The sequence below is a fragment of the Salvia hispanica genome, chromosome 1 (genome assembly GCF_029641045.1).
Source record: "Salvia hispanica isolate PSC_SH4W2 chromosome 1, Shi_PSC_v1, whole genome shotgun sequence".
In the NCBI taxonomy this organism is placed as follows: Eukaryota; Viridiplantae; Streptophyta; class Magnoliopsida; order Lamiales; family Lamiaceae; genus Salvia; species Salvia hispanica.
Genome location: NC_142692.1, coordinates 17199927 through 17225896, shown reverse-complemented (window position 1 = coordinate 17225896; position 25970 = coordinate 17199927). Strand labels below are relative to the sequence as shown.

The 25970-nt window shown below is 36.5% G+C and overlaps 3 protein-coding genes across 7 annotated transcripts; 2 read left to right on the top strand and 1 right to left on the bottom strand.

The window, feature by feature from the left end:
• Window positions 1-6831: 6831 nt before the first annotated feature.
• On the top strand, window positions 6832-14302 carry EMB2738 (GTP-binding family protein). Of its 2 annotated transcripts, XM_048125233.2 has the most exons (12): window positions 6832-7200; window positions 7604-7671; window positions 8076-8159; window positions 8311-8592; window positions 9072-9211; window positions 10237-10324; window positions 10477-10656; window positions 11283-11444; window positions 12020-12213; window positions 13125-13275; window positions 13517-13679; window positions 14129-14302. In XM_048125233.2, exons 1-12 carry the CDS (start codon window positions 6864-6866, stop codon window positions 14155-14157), a joined length of 1878 nt encoding a protein of 625 aa, XP_047981190.1. In that variant the 5' UTR covers window positions 6832-6863; the 3' UTR covers window positions 14158-14302. The 2 variants fall into 2 exon arrangements, with proteins under 2 accessions (XP_047981190.1, XP_047981193.1); XM_048125236.1 differs by lacking the exons at window positions 6832-7200; window positions 7604-7671 and adding an exon at window positions 7781-7797 and having other exon boundaries at window positions 8030-8159.
• Window positions 14303-16678: 2376 nt separating this feature from the next.
• Window positions 16679-20900, top strand: LOC125221118 (transcription factor MYB33-like). 4 transcript variants are annotated; one of them, XM_089062442.1, is made up of 5 exons: window positions 16679-16805; window positions 17399-17788; window positions 18629-18842; window positions 18960-19589; window positions 20447-20900. In XM_089062442.1, the coding sequence occupies exons 2-5, from the start codon at window positions 17429-17431 to the stop codon at window positions 20704-20706; spliced, it is 1464 nt and encodes a 487-aa protein (XP_088918568.1). In that variant the 5' UTR covers window positions 16679-16805; window positions 17399-17428; the 3' UTR covers window positions 20707-20900. The 4 variants fall into 4 exon arrangements, with proteins under 4 accessions (XP_088918568.1, XP_088918564.1, XP_088918559.1 ...); XM_089062438.1 differs by having other exon boundaries at window positions 18957-19589; XM_089062433.1 differs by having other exon boundaries at window positions 18629-19589.
• Window positions 20901-21352: 452 nt separating this feature from the next.
• On the bottom strand, window positions 21353-25749 carry SAC3C (SAC3/GANP/Nin1/mts3/eIF-3 p25 family). The gene is made up of 9 exons (XM_048096578.2): window positions 25408-25749; window positions 25226-25326; window positions 24162-24383; window positions 23580-23795; window positions 23397-23482; window positions 23180-23276; window positions 22508-22600; window positions 22232-22386; window positions 21353-21560 (listed from the first exon to the last, which is right to left on the bottom strand). Exons 1-9 carry the CDS (start codon window positions 25649-25651, stop codon window positions 21533-21535), a joined length of 1242 nt encoding a protein of 413 aa, XP_047952535.1. The 5' UTR covers window positions 25652-25749; the 3' UTR covers window positions 21353-21532.
• Between the last annotated feature and the right edge of the window lie 221 nt (window positions 25750-25970).

Genomic DNA, 25970 nt, shown 5'->3' with positions numbered 1-25970 from the left:
GCTATTCGGGTCGGGTTGGGAAAATTCTTACGAAATGAAAGTTTGTGGTTTTAAAAACAAATCTCATAGTTCATGGGAAAAACCGGAATTCAGAGAAAGGTTTTGGTTTAAAAAGCCAAAAACCCTTGCTAATATCAAGAGAGTATATTTCTAAACACAACCCACTCAATCTCTATAATTCTAATAAAAATGTATATCATGTAATTATAATAAAATATGTAATTATGCAATATGATGTATGATTTGGGTTACGGATGTCACATAATACTTAGAGCATCAATAACACCGTGGGCCGGACTGCACCGGGTTCCGGCCCGCGGCCTACAGTGTTGGAGAAGAAGGAGTTGTGGCTCAGGTCGCGCCTGAGGACGCAGGAGAGTTCCGCGCCCGCGCCCGGTTGTGGCCCGGCCTTGGGTTATGGGGTGTTCGGGCCAGACCCGAACCCACTATTCTTTTTATTTTTTTTATTTTTTTTTATTTTTTGCCTATTTAAATATCATTTGTTCAACATTCTCCCACCTATATTTCTCACTTTATTCTACAGTTATCCTCTCTATTTATTCTTATATTTTTTTTCTAGATTTGTGATTTTTATTTTCTAGGTTTTTAATTTTTTTAATTTCGATTAAACAATGAATTTTCCGTAATTGTTCATCGTTTTAAATTTTACAATTAAAATAGCTTGTAGTCGTGAAAAGCGCAATTTAATAATTGGGGCCTGGATGAGGCTGCAGGATTATGAGGCTGCAGGATTATGAGAATTGTGGCCTGACCCTGAAAATTAGGGGAATGATGATGATATGACCACGGGTGCTCGACGTCAAGGGTCCTCCCTTCGGCGTGAACCATGGGTTGATTGGGGCCCAAGGATGAAAGAGAAGACATGCCAAGGATCCAATAAAGCTAGAGGGCCTCCCGAGAGTGCGAGGAATAGAGAAGGCTCGGATTTGAGGACAAATCCTTTCCAAGAAGGGGAGGATGATACGATCATGGAGGCCGTGCGTCAAGGATTTCAGCTACAGCTGGATTCAACCGAAAACCGTCCTATTGAGATGATATCCAAAAGCTATGAAACTGCCACCATTATCTTCGTCTTGGAAACGGCTTCGCGTGGGTATCTTGCCCATCCCAACGGAGTCCGAATGAGGGAGTTATGACGGTTTTACGGAAGTCGCGCAGAGAAGGCCGGGAGCTTCGGGAAAAACGCCCGGCCGGGCGTTTTTTACTGTGTAAAACGCCCGGGGACAGGGAAAACACCCGGGCCGGGCATTTTGGCATGTGAAAAACGCCCGACCAAGCGATTATGCCGATTTTTTAGATTTTGTAGGCCAACTTTCTATTTTTGGACCCATAGTATAAATACCTCTTGATGTCATTTCTTTTCTTGAGATTTTGATGAAATTAGATGCTTGAGAGCTTTGTTTCCTCTTGGAGAGGGTTTCTATCCAATTCCTAGATTTAGGTTGCTTGGTTCATCAATTCTTAGTGAAGTATGGATCAAGTAGAGGTATGCTTCAAGGTTTGTGGTTTCCTTGAAGATCTAGCCATGGATGCATGTTAGTTGTGTTGTAAGTGTCTTAGCTTGCTTCATCAATGACTATGTATCACAATTTCCACCCTATCCAATGCTATTTCCTTCTTTGTTTATCTTAGTTTCCTTATTTCTTGTTGGGTTGCCATTATTGATACAATAGAAAATCTACTTCACAAAAATATTAGATCAATCACCTACAAATTGGGTAAATCCTTGGGAAATGGATCATAAAATACATGAATCCGCATCATTTGGTATCTAGAGCCTAGTACCCACTAGGTGTTTGATCTATTGTTGCTTTGGGTTGGGTTATTTTTCCTTTTGTCTTTTGTTTTTGCCCTGTTTTGTTGGGATGATCGGATTGATCAATTGTGCTTAGATTAAGCTGAAATTTGGTGTGTATGATCTATGTTATGTGAACTACGTACCTGCAAAATTTCATCAAAAATTTCGTTCGTTTGCCTAGTTAACCGTGGAGATTAACATCATTGCCCTGTTTTGACATAGTTGGGGAAAACCATACAAAACATATCCAATCATCAAATCTGACTATATATGGCCATTTTTCCCTTGATCTAGACTTGTTTGGGAATCTATCCACCAAAATTCATCCAAATTGGGCGCGGGAATCAATACCAAAAAAAATCATAAAGATCAGCCAAATTTCAGCAAAAGTGTCACCCCTTGTTTGTTTTTCTTTGACTTGCATCATGCTAATATGTGTTTATGGCTTTGTCTTCTTGATTTTGTTGACCAAGGAGTATACCTTGATTGATCCACCTCAAGCACTTAAATCTTGGAATTGGATTTGTGAGTGTGAGTGAATCCACCTTTCTCACAATATTCTAAGCCTTTGTCAAAAGTTATTGGGGAGTGATTTGAGGGGGGTTTGGGACATCAAGGTTGAGTTCATCTTCTTAAATTCTACTTTCTTTTATTACTAACCTCTAGGACTAGTTCCTAGTGTTTGTTTGATTTGTAGGTACTTACTCTATGCCTCCTCGCACCCGGTCCAACAAAATGGCGGGGACAAGTGCAGAAGGGGAGGAAACAAGCATGACTCACCCTATACCCGATGGGGATCTTGTGAGCATGATGGCCCGTATGAAAGGAATTCAAACAAGAGATGATGATCCAAATGGATGTGCGAGCAAAAGACTCCATTGCTCGATCAAAAGAATCCGAAGCCCGCATGCTTGCCGCCCAAAACACATTATTTGAGGAGTTCAACACCTTGAAGGGAGGCCGCACATCTAGGACTCCTACTTCTAGGGGTAACCATCTACCTAATGTTTCCCCGGAGGAGATGATGGAAGAAGTGGTGTATGAGGGATGGCAACGGGGGAATGATAGAAATAGAGTCAATCACATGGAGAATGATCGGTTTGGGGGAAGAAATGGTGCTCATGGCCATTTTAAAGGTGACTATGAATCAAGGTACCATGGAGATGGGCTTGATAGAGGATATAGTGGGAAACGAGCTCCCAAGTCTCATGGAGAGTGGCATTCTAAGAGGGTGAGAGATCATGTTAGCCATAATGGGTTTGAGAGGCCAATTGAAGAAGTCTCATATAAAGCTCGGTTGAGGCCTACCTACCCACATGGTGGTGTTGACACAAACCAAAGAGGAAATTTAATTGAAGGCATGGAAGTGAGGCATCATGTTGTACATGGCTTGGAAACTACTCACCCGGAGAAGGAACAAGAGGAACGAGGGCAAGTGGATGAACTCCTTGCCCAAGGTTCAAGTGCACTATCCTTATATCCTTGTGATGTTTCATTGAATGAGATTATATTAGAGAAACCCCTTTGTGTTGATAAATTTGTTATTGATGTCTTGTGTAAAAAGTTGTCTCATGAGCTTGAAACTTTGAATGCTAAATCTACCTTTGCACCATATATTGATCCTTTCTTGGTAAAATCAAGCATTGAGAGACATGACATTTCTCTTGTGGCTTCTACCTTGAATGTTGAAGTGACTTCCTTGCATGCTAAGATGCCTAAACTTTCATTTGTTGGTAATTTTGAGCTTCATGTGTATGTGGATGAGGATACTAAGACCAAGAAGAGTAACACGGATAATGACTTTAGAACTTGGTGTTTGCTATGTCTTCATTGCAAAGTGGTTAAACCCTTCAATGGGATTGGAGTATTCTATGGCCGTTTTGTGAAGGATTTTTCCACTCATATGTCTCTTGAGGATGATGTTGTGACTAATGGCATAAAATTGCATCGTTCTCATGTTTGTGGTATTGTTTTAAAATTGCTAGAGCAATTGTGTGGGGCTAATTTGGAAACATTTCTCATGATACTTGATGTAGTTTTTTACAAGTATCATATGCATGGTGTTGTGTCTTGTCTCCATGTCGTGCATGAAGGTTTATGGACACATTGCTCCCTTATGTTTGATAATCTCTTGAAATTGATGGGGCAATGGGATGAAATCCATATTGATGAACTTTGTTTGTTAAATGATAATCCTTCTTGCAAACTTGATGTGTGTTGTGATGAACCTACTCTATGTGTTAAATATGAGCTTGTCAATTTGTGGAGTAGCTCTCATTTGAGCAAGAATGATGTATCAATGGTTACTTATGGTCTTTTGTTGTTTAACCTTGAGAATAGGAATCTTGTGAATAAACCTTATTCGGTTACCTTTGAATATACACACTATGAGGACCCTTTCCTGTATATGCCTAGTCTTGTTGAGAATGCCAAATCTTTTGTGAAGATGTTCAAGGATTTGGGCATCATTTGTATGGGGATGATCGAACCAAATAGAAACAAGGTGCTTGGGGCATTTGTGTTTTGGCATGTTGATTGCTTTTATTGCATGTCTATCAAACCATTCAATGGAGTTGGGATGTTTTATGGTCTATTTGTGAAGAACTTTATATCTAATGGCTTTGTTTGGGACTACATTGTGAAGGAATGCCTATGTTTATTTGCACATATATCTTATACCTATATTGTGAGGTTGTTTGAGTTTTGTTATGAAGGGTATCTTGATGATTTTGTCTTGATTTCTTATGGGAGGGATTTGGACATGAAAGGAATCATTAATTCGTGCTCTCATGTTTATTGTCACTTGGCCTTGAGTTTGAGGGAACATGATTCTGGAGGCCCACACAACGTCTTTGGTGTATTATTGTCTCTTAGAGCCGTTAGTGGTCTTAACCCTTTTCATCATACTTTCATATTTGATTTGCTCTTTTTCCATTTCATAGGTGTACGAAATCCGGATTTGAGGACAAATCATTTCCAAGAAGGGGAGGATGATATGACCACGGGTGCTCGACGTCAAGGGTCCTCCCTTCGGCGTGAACCATGGGTTGATTAGGGCCCAAGGATGAAAGAGAAGACATGCCAAGGATCCAATAAAGCTAGAGGGCCTCCCGAGGGTGCGAGGAATAGAGAAGGCTCGGATTTGAGGACAAATCCTTTCCAAGAAGGGGAGGATGATACGATCATGGAGGCCGTGCGTTAAGGATTTCAGCTACAGCTGGATTCAACCGAAAACCGTCCTATCGAGATGATATCCGAAAGCTATGAAACTGCCACCATTATCTTCGTCTTGGAAACGGCTTCGCGTGGGTATCTTGCACATCCCAATCGGAGTCCGAATGAGGGAGTTATGGCGGTTTTACGGAAGTCGCGCAGAGAAGGCCGGGAGCTTCGGGAAAAACGCCCGGCCGGCGTTTTTTACTGTGTAAAACGCCCGGGGACAGGGAAAACGCCCGGGCCGGGCATTTTGGCATGTGAAAAACGCCCGACCAGGCGATTATGCCGATTTTTTAGATTTTGTGGGCCAACTTTCTATTTTTGGACCCATAGTATAAATACCTCTTGATGTCATTTCTTTTCTTGAGATTTTGATGAAATTAGATGCTTGAGAGCTTTGTTTCCTCTTGGAGAGGGTTTCTATCCAATTCCTAGATTTAGGTTGCTTGGTTCATCAATTCTTAGTGAAGTATGGATCAAGTAGAGGTATGCTTCAAGGTTTGTGGTTTCCTTGAAGATCTAGCCATGGATGCATGTTAGTTATGTTGTAAGTGTCTTAGCTTGCTTCATCAATGACTATGTATCACAATTTCCACCCTATCCAATGTTATTTCCTTCTTTGTTTATCTTAGTTTCCTTATTTCTTGTTGGGTTGCCATTATTGATACAATAGAAAATCTACTTCACAAAAATATTAGATCAATCACCTACAAATTGGGTAAATCCTTGAGAAATGGATCATAAAATACATGGATCCACATCAGATGATGAGGAGGGTGACTTGGGGCCTGGATCCAGGCCGGGGTTAATGATACTCTTACACCCATCATTTATTTCTGCAATTAACTACTCTCTCCGTCCCGCTTTAGCAGTCCTAGCTAGTTACTTTTGAGCACTCGTTTTTTTTAAAATGATACTCCCTCCGTCCGGCATTAGGAGTCCTGGTTGAGTTGGGTGCGGGTTTTAAGAAATGTTTGAGTGTGTAATAATTGGATTGTGTGGTAATAGAATGTGGGACCCATTTGCATTATTATTTGCTTTATTCTTTGGATGTGTTTTTACTTGTGATTTTTAGTGTTTTATTTTATAATATTTTTATTTCACATTTTATGGAAATGTCTAACCAGGACTCCTAATGCCGGACGGATGAAAATGGTCAACCAGGACTTCTAATGCCGGACGGAGGGAGTAATAAATAGTTAAAGTGGAGAAACTGTAAAGTAAGAGAGAGAAATATTGTAGATAAGACACTTCTCCACATTATTTTCTCTTATTTTACCATTTCTCCACTTTAACTATCTATGATTTTTATAAAACGAGTGCTAAAAGAAACTGGAACTGCTAAAACAAGATAGAGGGAGTAGTATATTAACCAACAACTCCTAAAATTAATGTGTCATTTTAATCGGAATGGAGCGAGTACAAGCTTAAAAATAACTATTAATAAAAAAAGTAAATAGTACAAGAAATGAAGAAAACTAAGCTAAACGGTTAGTAAAAAGTAAATAGTGGAGTACAAGAAATGAAGAAAACTAATCTAAACTAAATGAATCAAGTTAAATCTCAGAAATGGATGTGGATCAATTTACTAACGTCCTCATGCTCCAAAGTTATCGGACATTTTGATTCAATGATCCTTCTCCTAAATGTTTATTTCCCCATATTTATTTTTCATGTAATGATTATCATACTAAGTCGCTTAAAAAGTAGTAACAATTGTCATCGTTTAAAAAAAGTCGCATTTAGACGATTTGGTTGGAATGGATAAAACCTTTTTGCGCGATAAACCCACTCTCACATCCACATTCCAAGAAGCGAAGACGAGGCAATGTTGTCATCTTTTTCCGCACTTCCTCTCTGCAAGAGTTGCTGCTTTATCTCTCATCTCTCAAAGTATTGCCCTCCCCCTCTTGCTTTCTCTCTCCCCACTGCCCTCCGCCGTCAGTTGCACCTCCGGAAGCCTTCCACTGCTCCGTTGTTTGCTACCAATTTCGATATCAGTGAAGAAATTGAGCTACATGCCGAGATTCACGGACAAGAAGCGCCATCTGATGTAGACCTAGAGGAGGAGGAATTGGAGAATTTCGACGCTGAAGAACTTGAGATCGAGGCTAGGCGGGCGGTCAAGGAGTTCTCTGATTCCTTGTCTCGAGAATTGAACATTGGTTCGTTTTATCAAATTCGTGATTCGTGGAGCTATTTACTTTTTGAAAATTCTTCCTTCTTATTATGTATGGTGAAAATTTGGGGCGGTGAAATTTAGGATAATCTAGCTTATAAGCTAGTGATGGATATATGAGTTTGAGAGTGAAAGTTGAAGAGAGATGAAATTGAAAAAGGCTTATATTGTGGTTGCGATTGATAAGTGATTGCTGCTTATAAGATTATGAAAAATTAAGTTGGGGTTGAGGAAGTTATTTCTTTGTGAAGCTTATATAGGTAATTTTAAGGACTATAAGTTCAGGCAAACGCCTCCTAATTTTGGAGGTTTGAGGACTACATTTGAGATTTTTTTGCAGTTTTATTTGTGAATATGGATGCTGACATCCTGTGTTTGGATGTTTACAGAGGGTGAAGTTTCCAAACAAAAGGGAACTCGAGGAAAGCAGAAGAAGAACATAAATCCTATTAGCAATGTCAGTGAAACTCATGTGTCTTCTGGATCTCTGTTGTTCTTTTTGGGTGATTACCAATTTACCATGGAGTTTTAATTACAACATGCATTAAAGGGATATCGAAGTCAAGTAGATTTTGCTTTTAATGTGAGTTTGTAAATTCAGTACATTCAATCTAATAAGTACTCTGTATTGGAAAATTCTCACGAGCTTTTGACCCATGCCAGCATAAAACCTGTTTCCTCCACCTTGTGAGGTGTGACCTTAAAAAATCATAGATATTACAGCAAAAACAGTTTCTATACTTATGGACGTTTAAAATGCTGCTTCTAATTATCAACCTGATTTTCTTTATCTTGAAGCTGAATATTTTCTGTAGGGTAGAATTTTTCCTGGTGTTGATTTGGCAAGTAATTATTTGGCAGATTCCTGACCATCTTCTTCCAAAGGTTGCAATAGTTGGAAGGCCAAATGTTGGTAAATCAGCGTTATTTAATCGCTTGGTTGGGGTATGTACTGTTAGCTCTGGTTGAAATTGCTCTTGCCAATTTCATCTACAAGTATGTTGTGTTCGTGCCAATTGTTTAAGTTAATTCTGTATTTTCGATGGAATCCTGATTTAGCAGCAAAGTTTTATTTATCAGAGGTGCCTCTTTGCAGGGAAACAGAGCAATTGTAGTTGATGAACCTGGTGTTACCAGGGACCGTTTGTATGGTAGATCTTTTTGGGGTGATTATGAATTTATGGTAGTGGACACCGGAGGTGTACTTACAATTTCAAAATATCATGAAGAACGAGCTATATCAACAACAATTGGCATGGAGGGTATTCCTCTCGTCTCCAGGGAAGCTGCTGTTGCTAGGATGCCTTCCATGGTTGAAAGACAAGCTACTGTTGCTGTAGAAGAGTCTTCTGTCATTATATTTGTTGTTGATGGTCAGGTGCGTTTTCATTATTAGTTCTTTTAAGAAGCTTAATGTTGTGTACAACTAGTTTTGCTCCTGCCCGATGCACGGTAGCTAAATTAGTAGAAAAATATATAAGTAATTTATATTTTATGATTTTTTTCTCTATTATTGAGATTTGAATTTATTATAATTCATTTGATATCATTTTATAGTGTATACGTGTCAAATCAATGACCAAGATTCATCAACATGTTAATCTATTGATCATTATTAGGTAGTTATAAATTCATTAAAATATCTCTGGAATATTTATTTAAGGTGAAAGACTACTTTGTTTTAGTATACACTAGATTTCTAGGTTTTGTTCACGTTCTTTGACAAATTTTAAAAGAAACTGAACCTACACTACAGTTTGTTGTTGTTGTGAATTTTATGGAGTTTGTACGTTATAATGTTACATCACAAGTCTTATTCCTCATGGGAAGTCTATGATGAAGATGAACAATTAACAGGCAGGTCTGACTGCAGCAGATGTTGAAATAGGGGATTGGCTGCGAAAGAACTATTCACACAAGTATATTGTTCTTGCTGTTAACAAATGTGAATCTCCTCGCAAAGGTACCTTACAAGCGTCAGATTTCTGGGGTTTAGGGTAAGCGCTCTTTTCTTTTTTTCAAGTCAACTGTTTCATGAATACTTGTCATTGATCTCTAATTCTCTGTACTATTTAATCACTTGATGTAAGAGGGCTTAATGAAACTTATTTTTCCTTCAAGCTGATAAGCATATTAAGTTAGGGAGCCATAACTTAACCCAAACCCATGGTCAAAGGTAAAGGGTTGAGTCCCACTTATATGCCACTCTACACATTCATGTGGAACCAATTTGGGATTTCATATCAATCCATTCCCCTTTCAAACTAGACGTCCACGGATGACACACGCCCGGTGGCAAACCCTAACACAACTACACAAGCCCACCAACCATTTGCTGCCCCTTGGGCCCACATCTTCGGTGGCATCCCTTTGGTCTCACCTTCGGGTAGCCCCTTTCAGTAGGCCGTGACGTTTACCTCTCCAAATTGATAAGCATTTAAGTTAGGGAGCTCTAACTTAACCCATGATCATGATCAAAGGGAAAGGATTGGCACCCACTTTTATGCCATATTGCTATTCCACACTTTCATGTGGGATTCTTATAACAGCAAACTTTATAAAGTATGCAAAAGAGGAAAAGGTCAGGAGAATTGGAGACATGAGTGACTAGATGGATAACTTATAGTTTTACACATCCATTACTCAATTTTCTGTTCATGTTTGTAGAGATAATCTTGTCATCTCCTCTGTTCCCTTACAAAAGCCTATTTAAACTCATGCACAGGCCATACCATGCATAATATATAAAACTAATTTACAACTTAAAAATAAAATGGAACTAAGTAATTGAACTAATGCTTCTTCCTCTAATAATAATAGTTCAAAGGCGGCACACATTCACTATCATATTGCAGCTATGTTCTCTATCTTGACATCTAAATCTACAAAGATGCTGCTTTCAATCTATACAAAGAAAAAGGAAAAAAACTGTTAGTTGAATTAAGTTGGAGTATATATTATATGTGGGCACCTGTACTGGTATCTATGTTTAACAAGTTATTTTATTTCTTTGATCTACTAGGTTTTCTCCCCTTCCAATATCTGCTCTATCTGGGAGCGGAACTGGGGACCTTCTTGATTCTGTCTGTTCTCAATTGAAAAAGATTGAGGTTAGTTTTATTGCACCAGACAGTGAGATGCTTCAGCTTTTATGCTTTTAAATCATCGAGGATATGATCATTGGTATATCCAACCTATTGAAAAAAAATTTGTTATTGTAAATGATTTGAAAATAAAAATTGATTGTTTTCATCCCTTGCAGCATATAGAGGACCCTGATACGGAAGAATATGTTCCTTCCATTGCTATAGTTGGCCGACCAAATGTAGGTAAAAGTAGTATCTTGAATGCTTTGGTTGGGGATAATAGGACAATTGTCAGTCCAATCAGTGGAACTACCCGAGATGCTATTGATACTGAATTTACTGGACCAGATGGCCAGGTTGGTTAATGGAGCTTAACATTGTCATATCCTTTATTCCTTTGTATATTAACATGATCATAATTCTCTGTACAACCAACTCTGTCCCGTTTCCTCAACGAAAATGTTTCACTTTCTGTTTGACATTTGGATGCTCCTAAGTCCTCTGTACAGCTAATTTAGCATGCCTATAATGATTTCTCTAAATCAACATTACATGTAAATGTCTAAATGATGTTATCTGGATAGTGGTTTGGAACATCTCAACTTAATATTGCAGTGGAACTGTAAATCATTGAATTTTGTTTCATCTTTATGGTTTCCAAATCATTACAATTTGTAAAACCTCATCACTTGAAATTCTTAAACATGTCTACTGTAAATCCGAACAACAGATTTCAATATCAAGGGACTTCAAATCAATTCATTTGTGGCTCGTGTTATCTAAGAAATGATTTTCTGTTACCTTAAGCAGTTGATATTTCCTTTCTTCAGTATTTCTAGTTTTTCTTGCACTTAACAAGGCAGTTCTGAAGATGTCCATTTGATCTAACATGACTCTTAAAGCGAATATAACAAGAAACATTCAGTTCTGAACTTGAGTTAATGAAAAGCAGTTGGTAACTGTATATTTCATGTTTTTGCAGAAATGGCATCTAATAGATACAGCTGGTATCAGAAAGAAAGCATCTGTAGCTTCATCAGGCAGCACCACCGAGGCCCTGTCTGTGAACCGAGCGTTTCGTGCTATTCGACGTTCGGATGTTGTTGCCCTGGTAATTGAAGCAATGGCCTGCATCACAGAACAGGTAACACGAGCATAATTTTTGCAGTTTGATTAATGTTATGTATGCATATGTTGTTGATTATATCTATAAGATTCATGCATTTATGATTGAGTGAAAAACTGGACTAAATTAAGACTGTAAGTGTTAGAATAAAGAACCTCAAAATAATATCACAAAATAAGAATTATGGAACTAAATTAAATGAACTAACTGGAAAACATAAAACAACACTGGAGAGATCTCCACTCAGCGCCGATTGCTCAAATGTGTAGTTGGAGGATGCAGCATGTTATGTATAGTTCTGGGCATCTTTATAGTTAGTTTGGCTTCTCAGCTCTCTTCTAAATATTTGAAATTTATAAGTGGATTTGGAAGTTGAGAAATTGTACTATCTAAACTACAAGCACTATTGCAGCTTTCATGTAGAAGTGTTGTTGAAAAATAGCTTTTTCCTTGCAACTCCTGTATGGCTGGCTGATGCAAGAGTTCAATTTTAATTTTCCATTTCTTTTTTTGTATCTGTTCCATGTATCTTAATGAGGCTGTACTTTTTATAAACTCTAACTTGAGTAAACATCATGGTTTTGACTTTCAAGGATTTCAAGATAGCAGAACAAATAGAGAGAGAAGGGAAAGGTTGCCTAATTGTTGTGAACAAATGGGACACAATACCTAATAAAAACCAGCAAACTGCTATGTTCTACGAAGAAGATGTGAGAGGGAAGCTCCGTATTCTTAGTTGGGCACCCGTAGTGTACTCAACAGCAATAGAAGGACAGAGTGTTGACAAGTACGTTTCCAATTTGAGCTTTTGATGCAAAGTCACACTAAATTCATCCACATGTCTTTAAATCGTATTCTCATCTGCAAGAATTCATAAACTGTTTTCTGTTATATGTTTTCAGAACTTTGACCTAGTATTATCTTCTGCATGAATTCATAAACTGTGTTCCAATATATGTTTTCAGTACTTTGACCTGGCAAGCAAAAGTGTGGTCTTAAACTTCCTCAAATGTGAATGCTGATAAAGAAGTTATTTTATAGAATTTCTCAACCTTATCTTATGTACCCAGCTTTTAGTTATCTGAAATATTGAATTCTAAGTTTTTATCCCAACATGTTAGGAACTACTCCCTCCGGCCCACGCTACTTGACACACTTTGTTTTTAGCACTCATTTTGAGAAAATGATAATAATTATTTAAAGTGGAGAGAGAGTAATTATTCTCCCACTTACTTTACTCTCTCCCCACTTTAACTAATTATTACTCCCTCCGTCCCAGCTAAGATGACACATTTCTTAGTCGGCATGGGATTTTAGGAGTTGTTGGTTATGTGTTTAATTGGAGAGAGAAAAGGTGGGTGTAAGTATTAAATGGAGAGAGAAAGAGAGTTGAATATTTAATTAAGGAGAGAAAAAGTGGCTGAGTGTATTAATTGGAGAGAGTTTTCAAAAATAGAAACGTGTCATCTTATTTGGGACAAACTAAAAAGGAAAGTATCTCATCTCAAGTGGGACGGAGGGCGTATCATTTTCTCAAAACGAGTGCAAAAAAGAAGTGTGTCAAGTAGTGTGGGACGGAGGGAGTATTTAATTGCTTTTTATGCCTATCACAGTTTGTGGTTTACAATATTATACTTACAGGCCATGCGCCTTTTATTTGCTTGTTTTTCCTGATTTTATGCCCATCTTCAATTTAAGGATCACTGTGGCTGCTGGTCTAGTGGCAAAAGAGAGATCAAGGAGATTATCAACAGCAACACTAAATCAAGTTGTCAGTGAAGCTGTTGCATTCAAACCACCTCCAAGAACTAGAGGAGGAAAGAGAGGTCGTATTTATTACTGCACCCAGGTACTTATTGGCTTCTTTTCATGTCTTCATGGAACGATTACTTGGATGATTTTTCTTCTATGGGTGCATTCTCTTTTATGGAAGAAGGGAATGAAATTTTTTCACCATTTTCCTGCTTATGTGGCGTGGATAATTTTCCTCTTAAATAATTAAATTTTTTCAGGACAACCGTTTTCCCTAATTTTCCTCTTAAATGCTTGTCCTGCTACCTATTGTATCTGATTAACAAAATATTTTGCAGGCAGCTATAAGGCCACCTACCTTTGTGTTCTTTGTAAATGACGCTAAGCTTTTTCCTGAAACATACCAACGGTATATGGAGAAGCAGCTCAGGTCAAGTGCAGGGTTCCCAGGCACTCCAATTCGGCTTCTATGGCGCAGTAGAAGAAAGTCAGAGAAAAATGGTTAGTTAATACACAACTGCTGTGTCCTTAACATGCTCCATATGTTAGGCGATTGTTAAGATTAAATGCTTAAGAAAAAGGAAAGGTCTATGATTTTAATCCCGTGGTGACTTATCCAGCCTGAACAAAAAAATATTACTCGTATCAACGTTGTTCACTTAATTGCCAAAGAGCTGTTGTGTCACCTGCTGAAAACCAATGTAATCTCTCTTAAGTTGTGTCCGAAAATTGTGACTCGAGCTATTAAGTGAACAATGGATATATTTGTAATGTTTTTAGTTGAGACTGAAAAATCACCATGGGATCAAAGTTAGGCTATGACTTGAAAATTACCCTAAAAGCAAATAAACACTACACAAGTTTTGGCATTTCTTTTTTTTGCAAGAACATTTGAAAGTTGAAAATTGCAAAAGCCTAATCAGGTAATTGTTGTGCTTATCATGTTTCAGGAAAAGAAGCTTCTGTAAGGGAACAATGAAAACGATGTTTTCATTTGACTCTTCTTGCCTTAACTGTATATATTCGCAGCCCTAAATGCGAAGTAGGTGGCCATTGATTGTTAACTGTACAAGTGCATTTTCTTTGATTTCACATTTTGTAATAAACCAGTTCTCAATTTTTAATCTCAGATTCTTCAGAGTGGAAAATATGAAAAAAATGGGAAAACTATTGTCACCTTTTAATATAGAAAAAATGACTTAAAACTTTTAATGCTGAAAACATTATAACTAAGAAAGAATAAGAAAAGAGTTGCATGTATATAAATAGTTAGCTATGAGGTGAAAAAAAAAACAACTGTCATGTGCAAGTGTCTTTGACACGAATATAAATGAAGTAAATAAGTTAATAAAAAAATAGTCCCATTTTTTCATTTTTTGTTATTTGCTAAAATTATAGTCTCTGTCCATTTATTGTGAATGAAGATAGCATAAATTTATATAATTGAATATTTTAAATAGTGCATTTAACTTATGTTTGGCTTACATTGGAATGTAATCAAATGCATTATTTTTTGACAAGTATTATGTAAAATCATAAAAATGACTAACTAATGAAACTGTGTGTCCCTACACGATACAAATGGTGTGATCTTCTGTCTTGAAATAGAGGAGTGTAGGATTCAAACTCTACCATTTTCTACTCTCACGTAAAAAAGGGTAAATCGTTGAAAAAGTTACTATAAAATTTGGTAAAATTCTAATTCATTTTGTAACTTTAAAAATCTGTTAAAAGTATCCATTTGTTATCTCAATTATCACATAACAAAAAGATTCGATCGCCTACGCACAGTATAGTCTTGATGCTTTTCAACCAATTGAACCAAACAACATTGTTTTCTTTACTAATAAACGCCATCGTTTTAAATTAGGGTCTATATGATATAATACATTCGAGTTCATACTTAGAACCTAGATATTAGTCTCGGTATTAACATATCCTATAAGCCTATAATTTTAGCTATTACTACTATAAAATTAAATTGTCCACTTATATTAATATTTTAATGTTAATAAAAAGATATATTGCATTCTAATATCATGAAACTTTCAAAAAATTGGGTTTTTTCCACGGACTTTCAAATTGAAAAATAATATCATGAACTTTACCTGAATTTGTTATTTTCCACCAGCGAATTTTGTTTTGGCTATAATAATGGATTTAAGAACAATTTTGGAGGGTGTGATTCAAGAAAAACTATCTTCAAAGATTGAAAAACTTGAAGCCCTCGAAGTTATTGTTGAGAATTTACGAAAACAAAATTTCTGCATTATGATATTATTTGCCAAAAAAAAAAATTTGCCGGTGAAAAATAACAAACTTAGGTAAAGTTTGTGATATAATTTGTCAATTTCAAAGTTCGTGGAAAAAACCAACTTTTTGAAACTTCCATAATATTAGAGGCTAATATTCCTAATAAAAACTACATCAATTATTAAAGAAAACAGATCAATTTATGTGATCTGATTCTAATCCAACATATATTGAACAATCGCTCTCGATCCGGTTTCGAAATGTTGTCTTTTATTCCACGAATGTGTATGCATGTTTGTATGGAGTATTTAACATTACTCAAATTGGCCACTCTTGAAAGAAGGCAAAAAAAATATGGTATCGACCATTCAAGCACCTACATTTCCTCCCTATTATTAGTCACACTAGTGTCATGAATGTTGACTCCATTTAAAGTAATAAGTGGTTTTATATACAAATAAATAAATCATTATTAATGACGCGTCTCAAGTTACATTAATTAAAATTAATACCACTCTCCCTATATATGTGAATCACAAAATCAACCGGACAATGATTAAGAAATCAAACAACACATTTTGGTTGTGTATGAATATTGTGGTAATCCATTTTTTTGGAAGACCTCTATCTAAAGGAGGAGTATCACTTTGTGATACAAAAATATATGCTACATAAAAATATTTTTACATAGAGAAAGGTAATAGGAAAAGTAAAATTGATTATTCCTAATTTTGAGAATTTGTGATAAGATTGCAGGCTGCACTCTGCTACCATTATAGAGTAATTTATTGTAGGGTAAAATAGAAAAAAAAAATAAAAATTATGAAATTTGGTCAAATTCTGCTAATTCCTGTAATTTTAATAAACGACTGAGTACTTATATCATAAATTTGATATATTTCTTAATCATCACGTAGTTTATGATTCAGGGGAAATTTTGTATGCCTTTGGCAAACAAAAAATATCATACTACCAAAAGATTCGACTATTTAAACGATGTCATTCATACATTTAGTGATTTATAGCTTTAATTTTTACATACGTACAAATACATGGATAAAATTCAGAAATGTGGCACAATAAAATTTTTGCTATGCGACAATCAAGAAAATTGTCAAAGCTATGATATAGTAATTGGTTGTCTTTTAAAGTTGCGGGATAGATCAATATTTTGATAAAACTTCATGTTTTTTTCCATTTACCATTTTTTATGTGGACACATCATATACATACACCTATACATACACTTCTATATATAGTTCAAGCATTCCCATGCCATTTCCACTTTTTCCTGCATTTCTACTTCTCTCAATCCCAATTTTTCCCCTTTTCTTTCCTTTCTCAGCTCTACTTCTTCAATTCTCCAGCAATCAAGTAATTCTCTGCTCTATTCTATACCTTCATCTGCGTAATTCAATCTTACCATTCGCTGGAATTAGGAATCCCAAGCTCAAAATTACTAGGAAATGTGAAATTCTGAAAAATGTTTGCAATTATTTCGTCAACCCTACATTTATTGTTTTGTATGTGAATTCTGCATGCATTTATTAGCTTCAATAAATGAACTGCGGATCATCGTTGTTGTTTCCATATTTCGTAAATACGGTAGTAATCGTCCATGAAATATTCAGCTATGAGTTGTGAGTTTTTTTTTTCCTTGTTTTTGAAGATTTCGTGATTGTTTGCGATTAGCTGTTTCGTGTGTTCATCAATTGAGTGTTGATCTCGCATTAATTTATTTTTTAAAATTGTAGATGGTTTTAGGTAATACAGTTCTCTGTTGTAGCAGTTAAAGTTCCGGATTCATCACCTACTTATGTTGTGTTATCACTTTTCGTTTCCATGTTTATATATGTGAATTTCACATGTAGCCATGGAAGTATATAACTCAACGATTTCTGCATAATGTATTAATTAATTTAATTTGGTCCGTCCTTTGATTTTTTAGCTGTTTTGTGGATTATAAGGTTTGTTAGATGTGAATTGTGATTGAGAAAATGGGCCGCAGCAGTACTGCTGAGAGTGAAGATGGCGTGGTCTCTGCTGAGTCGCCTCTGAGTAACGATGGCGATAATTTTTGTGGAAGCTCTAGTGGGGGCACTGTTATGAAGAAAGGTCCGTGGACATCGGCTGAGGATGCAATTTTGGTTGAGTACGTGAAAAGACATGGAGAAGGCAACTGGAATGCAGTTCAGAAGCATACAGGGTTTGCACGGTGTGGGAAAAGCTGCCGGTTGCGCTGGGCTAATCACTTGAGGCCAAACCTGAAAAAAGGAGCATTTACATCAGAAGAAGAGCGTCTTATAATTGAGCTTCATGCAAAGATGGGGAACAAATGGGCGCGGATGGCAGCACACGTAAGCTTCAAGATTCCCTTTCACTTGTGTATGGTTTTTTCTGGCATTATTTAGAACCTAAAGTATTTGATTGGATAGTAGACTTTGGAAAGACTCCCATGGTGTTTTTATGTAGATTGGGTGATTGTAGTTTGATGTTCTTATATGATGGTTGCATCAAACATATTATCTGTGGTCTGTTTGTGAGATCAAATTTTCTGTAAGCCTTATAGAGAGTAAGAACTTAAACATCAGGAGGTAGTCTAGGTGAAGAATGGTAGGTTAGTTCCCATTAGCATGTATTTTTGGGCTTACAGTTGGTGTTTATATTGCTCTTCTTTTAAAAGAAGCAAATCGGTACTTCTCATGTCACCATCTAATACTCACTTTTTTCAGTTGACACCTCTCTGGTGGAAAGATAGGAACGAGCTAAACAGTGAACATACTAAAAATTTATTTGCCTAACTCTCATTTATAGTAATTATTGGTGATGAAAATTTTCAAGTATCATGAAATAAAAAATTGCCATTGATAAAAGAAGATACCAAGATGGCAACGATATGACATTCTGATGATGAAATTAAGTAATTAACGTGCAATGTGCGGTTACTATAGAAGTGCTGCATGCAGATAGATTTTATGGTTGAAAGAACTACACAAAAACGAAAAGAGAAGGAATCTCAGTACATGGTAGGTTAAGAATATCTTTCAGGAATTGCCAAATTATCCTCTGATTTTTATATTTATATAATTGGTCTCTGCACGTTCAGATATAATGTTATTTGAGTTTCAAATAATATTTTAAATTCTACTATTATTCATTCTTATCTCTGACCTTTAGTTTTTCCCCTCTAATTTAAGTTGCCGGGGAGGACAGACAATGAGATAAAGAACTATTGGAATACTCGAGTAAAAAGGCGTCAACGTGCCGGTTTGCCCCTTTATCCCCCTGATTTATGCCAACACTCTCTTCCGGAGAGTCAACAGCAACTTAGTCCGCCCAGGATATATAGTGGAGATAAAGCATGTGACATCTTGCAAAGTAATCGTTACCGGGCACCTGATATAGCGTTTGGTAATTTTAATATTTTAACATTCGCACCAGAAATTCCAGGGATTCCTGGCAGTATATCGATGGGTAATGGTTTTGCTTCTCCTCACTCCTATGGTTTTGTCCCTCAAACTATAGTAGTTTCTGAACAGGCTCGAGAACCAGATGAGCCCATGCCAGACTACGGAAGTGGTGGTGTTAATGAGGCACCTACATTTAACAGGGCTCGAACTAATAGTTGTGTTGACAAATCATTTCAGTTTGGTCCATGTGTATCTTATGACACTGACCACACCAAGAAACTGTTGTCTTCTGGTGTAAATCAGGATACTCCTTTTATGTCAGATGTCATTTACTCTGCTTCGGAGCACTTTGCAAATGCTCAGAAGTCGGAGCTCCCTTCACTCCAATATCAAGACACTGGACTAGGTGTCTGGGACCCTCCACCTGAATCATTCGATTCTTTGGTCCAGTATCCTCCTCTATCAGGCCCACTCCCATCACATTGTCCGTCACCAGGGAGCAGTGGCCTTTTAGAAGATTTAATTTATGAAGCTAAGGCTCTAAGAAAGTTGGAGAATCACTCCTCTGCCTGGGCTACTTCATCTAACGTCAGCCATGGAAAAGTAACAGATGGTACTGGCTTTAAAACATGTTCAACAGAGTTCAAAGGCTATATTGATCCCAATTCCCCACCAGGTAACTCAATGGGGTCCCTTTTCAACAGGTACACTCCTACCACTGGAAGATTGTTGGAAGACGATGTGACTAGTAAGTACCCACTCTTTCTCTATTGAAGTAACTAGCTGTTGATGATTTATGGAAAACTCGGATGCATTCGTTTACTTTTTGTTGCTGTCAAACTAGTGTATTATCCCAAAAAAACTTGATCCATATCTAGCTTGTGACCTATTGGGATTAACTTGTGATTTGCCCAATTGATGCTCTGAGGCTTAATTGTTTTTTTCTTAAATCGATTCTTAAAGTTTGTTGAATAGATTCTTTTAGGCTATGCCCCTTTAGACTCGTCCCGGTATCATGATTCAATCCTGGATGCTATTGCTTGATGCATTTTTTAGCTTTTTTGCTGTCAAACTAGTACTTATTAGCCATAGAAACACAAAACTATGCTCTTATAACTTGATCTGTATCCAACTTGTGACAACTGACAATTTGGGATTATTTTGCAATTCGTCAAATTGCTGGCTTTGAGGCTAAAAGTTCTGATTAATCAACTCTTAAATTTTGTGACAATAATGATTTTTTGTGTTCTGCCCTTTTAGAATCGTCCAGATATCATGATTCATTCCTTGATGTATTGCTTGACGTGTTCGTTTAAAATTTGTTGCGGTCACAGTAGTTGATATTAGCCATAAAAAAATACTACAAACTTATGCTCTTATAACTTAACCTATATCCATCTTTTTACCAGTTGGGATTAACTTGTAATTCACCAAATTGCTGGCTTAAAGTTCGGATTACTTGAATCAGTTCCTAAAGTTTGTCGTCTATGATTCTTTTGTGTTCTGCCCTTTTAGACTCGTACAGATATCATGATTCAGTCATGGATGGTATTATTTTCAACTGGAAATGCATCATGTGACATTGGTTAATATGACTTTGTGCAGTGCACCATGTGAAATCAGAAGTGTTTGATCCAAGTTGGATAGTGGGTGCTGAAAGCAAAGTGGACTATATGAGACCAGATGCTATACTAGGATCATGCTGGGTCGAGCAGAGTGGTCTGGCTTCGAAGCAAAGGGGCTCGACAACTGATTCTACCGTGCCTCTTCTGGGCGACACATCTGCTTCTGCTTCAACCTGGGGCTTTACTTCGTGCTCGTGGAATATCATGCCAGCAGTCTGCCAAATCTCAGACATTCCATGAACTGCCAAAACTCCTCAATTTATAACATTGTTTGGTGTATGAACCGAGGCGATTATGACAATAACTCTCTTGTATGTAAAATTCCTTTGGTGAAACTATCCTTCATTTTGCCAAAGTCATAATGTAACCATGTTCTGATGCTGCCCTGCAACATGTATCACTGTCTTAATTTTTGGACCAAGATTTGGCTGTCACCTTGTTTTCAAATTTTAGAATTGAATTTGACCAACTAGCTTCTCAGTTCACTGTGACTAAGGTTGGCAATTTGTACGTCGGGATGATATGATAACGATTCGAGACGGTAAAGTAAACATAAACACAACCTGTTGGCTGTTGAGAATATGTTCAACACAAACACGATTTGTACTGACATCACAAAAACGTGGCACGAACACTAACAATACAATGTCCTTCGTATTGACACAAAAACAATAAAAATATTATAAGCTTGTATATTAGTATTTCATGAGATATACATTAAAATCTATCTTGATTGAAATCCTCATGTGAAATTGGTCGAGTTAAAATACAGACATCAGTTTAAGATTTTTGAAGTACACAATAATTTGTTTATATTCAGCTCCATTTGCAATAATCCAGATTATAAAAATAAAAATAAATTGGTAGTGCTATTTAGAATCAAATATTTAAAGTAACTCTTTATTTTATATTAATAATCACATTACGTATACAACTCTTTGGAAATGCCCAACAATTAATTCAAAATATTCTAAAATGATAAATATTACAAAAAAATATTCACACTTCCTCCGAAGAATCCAAATGTGGAACTGTGGAAGTCAATTCTGGTTGCGATTTGCAGTTGTTACAACGCGAGCAGCTCAGCGCACAACCTATCAACAAAACATGAGTTGATTAACTGAAAGAACCCAACCTGATAACTGAACACTACCCAAATCTAATCAATATAAATCAAATATAATACCCCCTAGTAGAGGCATTTATTTTCGGCACGAGATTTAAGAAACTGTATTAAAAGCGAGTTAAATGAAGGGAGAATAAAGTAGAAAAAGAAAAAGACGGAGAAATGAAGAGAATAAAGTAAAAGAGGGTAAAGTAAGAAAGAAGAAATAGGTTGTTTTTTGCCAAAAAAAGAAAGAAATGACTCACTACAATGACACAAACCAAAAAGGAATACGACTTAGCTATAAGGGTAAGGGACGGAAGGAGTATCACATAAAAAATCTTATATTTGGATCAACTCTTTTAATCTATGTGATTTGGAAGGAATGACTACTCCCCATGTATGGAATGATCAATTTCACTCCACCCTACCAATCATCTCCTTACTAGCAACCCATAACAACTAGAACTTACTAGCAACCCATAACAACTAGAAACTGTGTATAAAATAAAATACCTTCTAACCACATGAATAACATAACAAAATGGTATAGCACTCGCATTAAATTTGGTTTCATTTAGCTAAACATTTTCCAGAAGCTGCTGCAATGCATTCAGTTTTATATAAGTATTCGCTGAGATATTAGCTGGGAAAACAAACCTTTGTATTCTCGACGAATCTAATTCATAGTACTTCTTGTACTCTTTTGAGGTTTTATTTATGACTGCTTGCTTGGAAGAAACAAGTCCTTTCCCAGTTCCAATATCAGATGTTTCAAGGGCGCAATCAACCGAAAGAGCTTCAACATCAGATTCCTGAAAACTCTAGCTGGGTAAGAGTTCAAATTATGCTACACTTAAAAAATATCAGCTAAAGAAGTGCTGCAAAATGAATTCTCATATTTTTCGAACAAAAAAAGGAAGTGCAATAATCTACCTTCATCATTAGAATCTTTGACAAGTGTTCCACTGGGTATGGTTGCAGCTTGTATCCTCCATAACTGATACAGGATAATGCCAACTTCCGTACCTATGTGTAGTCCATTGTATCGAAACACAGAGAATCAGCTCTGCTAAAGATATGGAATACGTATAATTTATAAACTACTACCAATAAGCACACTTCACAAGACAGGCTAAAACATTCAAAAAACGTACTGCTGAAAAAGCCAACACATCACCACTAACCTATAAGAAAATCCCTTTAAACAATTTTAGCAGTTCTAAACAAGAAGGGCGATTCTTGAAAATTCCTTTAGTTTTTTTTTTTCACTTCTGAATGTAAAAATTAAGTCAGTAGTCAGTACTCTTTCTCCTTTAACTTATTTATTCACAATCATTTCTTATCCTCCTTCAACAAGGCATCTTAATTTCATTAAATCACAGTCTCTGATGTGTGTATTTTGATACACAATTACAAGTACATCATCAGATCAGACAATACTTCCTCTCAGCCAGTTAACCTGATTTCATTTCCAATTGGTGGTGTACGTAATTATAATAAGCCACCAGATGGCCCAGATCAATTACATCAGGGGTTAAAGGAGATGCAGAGATAATAAAAGAGGTGCACACTTTTATAAGGAAAAATGAGAGTTGATGAAATAACCTCACTGATGTAAGGTTCGACAATGCAGTATTGGAGATAGGATGCTTCCTCTTCTGTGGTAGAAATGAATCGCTTGTAATTCCCAAGTCGGTAGTATCTGCAAGAAGCACTAAATGAATTCAAAAAGAGCCTAAAAATATAATATGAGATACAGGAATCACAGGAAAATTCAATGAAATTAATACTAATAGATAAAGAACCACAGGCTTCTAGTAACCTCAATATTCCCCGGGCAAAACTCATAGCTCTTGACTCCATTACCGGGGAAGGAATGCGGCGAAACCACAGGGATAAAGGTTCGGCCTGCAAATAGGGGAACGAGCTACTATAAAAATCCACGAGCCAGAAAAATAACTGCAAGTTTAAGACTAATTTTGAAGCAACGAGAAGGCTACATTACTTGGTTGTCAGGACTCAGATGGAGAAGAAGATATAATGAAAAAAATTCAGCTTCATTTTGAGATGCCGAATGTGAAGCTCGATTTACTTCGTACAAGCTAAACAAAGTTGTCAGAGCTTTCATAAGCTGCTCCAGGTTGAGGTGTGACATAGAAGCAGTATTTGGAGTCTGAGATGATCTGTGAAGGTGGTGATATGATATAATGTGAAATTTGACCTGTACATAAGGAACATAACATCCATTATCTGAAATGACAAGGTACTGTATATCATGACCTTGAGAGAGAACTAAAGAAAATATGACCTAGAAAGAAGTACTTTGCAGCTTTTGAAATATGAGTTAAAAGTCAAATACATTGGAAGCCAGTGACATTTAGCGGGTAAAAATTAGTCAAAGTAGATTCACATATGTAACTCTTGTAGAGCCACCCCTTCAGAAGGGGGCATTTGGTTTGTGTGCAAAGCATAGAGCAAATAGGCACTATAATAACAAAACTATATTATTGAAAAGGAACCAAATATAAGATTGTTGAGTAAGATAAAACAGTATCATATATCACATAAATTTGATTAGCAGGCATACCATTCTCTCATACATGTGTATCACTTGGTCACTGACAACGTTCTGCATGCTTAGATCTTGCCTGATGGATCTTGTCCTATCAAATATGAAGTCATGGACCACATCAAAAGGATGATCACTAGAATGCAGCAGGTCGAGAAGATAATTTAGAGTTTCCTCCAAGACAGGAACAGGCCGGACATCAGAGGCTTTCATATCCTTTGAGCTTATAGTTCTGCAGAACTGACCATAGAAGAGAACCCAAATTTAGTCATACTACTAACATGCAGGCTTCATTTATGATTTTTATCTATCAGCATTTAATATAAAAGAACTAGTAATTGATTGAACAAGAAGATTTAGTGTTGGTCTGCCAGAGAACAAATCATTTGTGATTTCTTTCCACCTGTCCAAATATTAATTACTAACACAATTCTACACGAACTATCAAGTATCACCAAATTTATATTTTGCACATGAACCAAAAGATCTATATCCAAATACTCAAACCTTGAACTGTTTTGATTTTTCATACGGTTGTTAATTGCCTCCAAATTAACATTTAGTTGGACGCGTGGAGTGTCTACATGGCCAAAATAGGCAATGTATTAGACAATGTAGTTGGAAGTCTACATCACTCAGCTAGTCATGATGATATTAACTTTATCACTTTAGCTAGCCACGATGATATTAAATCACCTAAAATCGAGAACCCATGTGAAAATTTTATTCAACTGAAAGCTCGTATATTTGGAGGCAAATTTTTATTTACGCTACCCTTTAAATGTTATGTATTTCCAGTCTTGGTGTTAATGACGATTCTCATATTCTAATTCGATTTCTTTGGCATTAGCAATAAGAGAAAGAATGGCAATATGAAAGAGGTAACTTGATTTCCTAGTTTATGTTCATTGTAAAAGCAACATCCTTCCTTCAATCTCATTACCACTAATTCACCAAAACTTCATTTATCAACGTGTGGATCACAAAATCCAACATTTACATGTGAAATCAACAGATACACAATCACAACTAGTATTTTGCTTTATAAAAAGGGGCAAATTAGTAATTAACAACTGTAGCACCTTTTTCACAGCAAGAGCAGGTGAAGTTTTAGCAGGATTTCCATGGAGCCTCTCAAACACAGCTAAATCCCTCAACCTCTCGCGTCTTTGCCTCTCCTCCACTGCAATTGAACATTAGTTCCATCAATTCAATTGGTAGTTGAAATAAATACCTAAGTGAAATTGAAGGAGGAGGAGGTTACATGGGCACATGAAAGGGCAAGTCCCAATTAGGTTTGGGGGTTCTTGATCGCCGTCGTCGTAATAACTATTTTCAATCCTGCAGCTGAATTCACCAGTTTTGGAAGTAGAGCTGGAGGTTTTATTGGAGTAGATTCGATTATAAGGTTTTGGAATTTTTGATTGGGTGGAATTAGAGTGCGACGAATAGGAAGAAGAAGAATTGTTGATTCTAGGTTGATAAGGCTGACGACTTCTGTTCGCCATAGTTGAACACCGTGAGCTCCTCCTCCTCTTCTTCTTTTTCGATTTTTTAATTCAGTTGCTAACTCTTCAGCCTGTTTTTATAAATCTATTTATGTTAAAAACAATTCTACTCTACAATGTGTTGCAATTAAAAAAATACACACCAACTTAGGGCAGAACTAAAACAAAGTAATAAAGATCGTGCCATTTTTAATCAAACGGTGTACATAAAGTTACGTGGCAAATAGATTAAAAGGCAATTAAGCCGAAAAGAATACTAACATCGTTATGGTAAGTTCACAATTTGGATTATGCATATTTTGATGTTATAATATTGTAG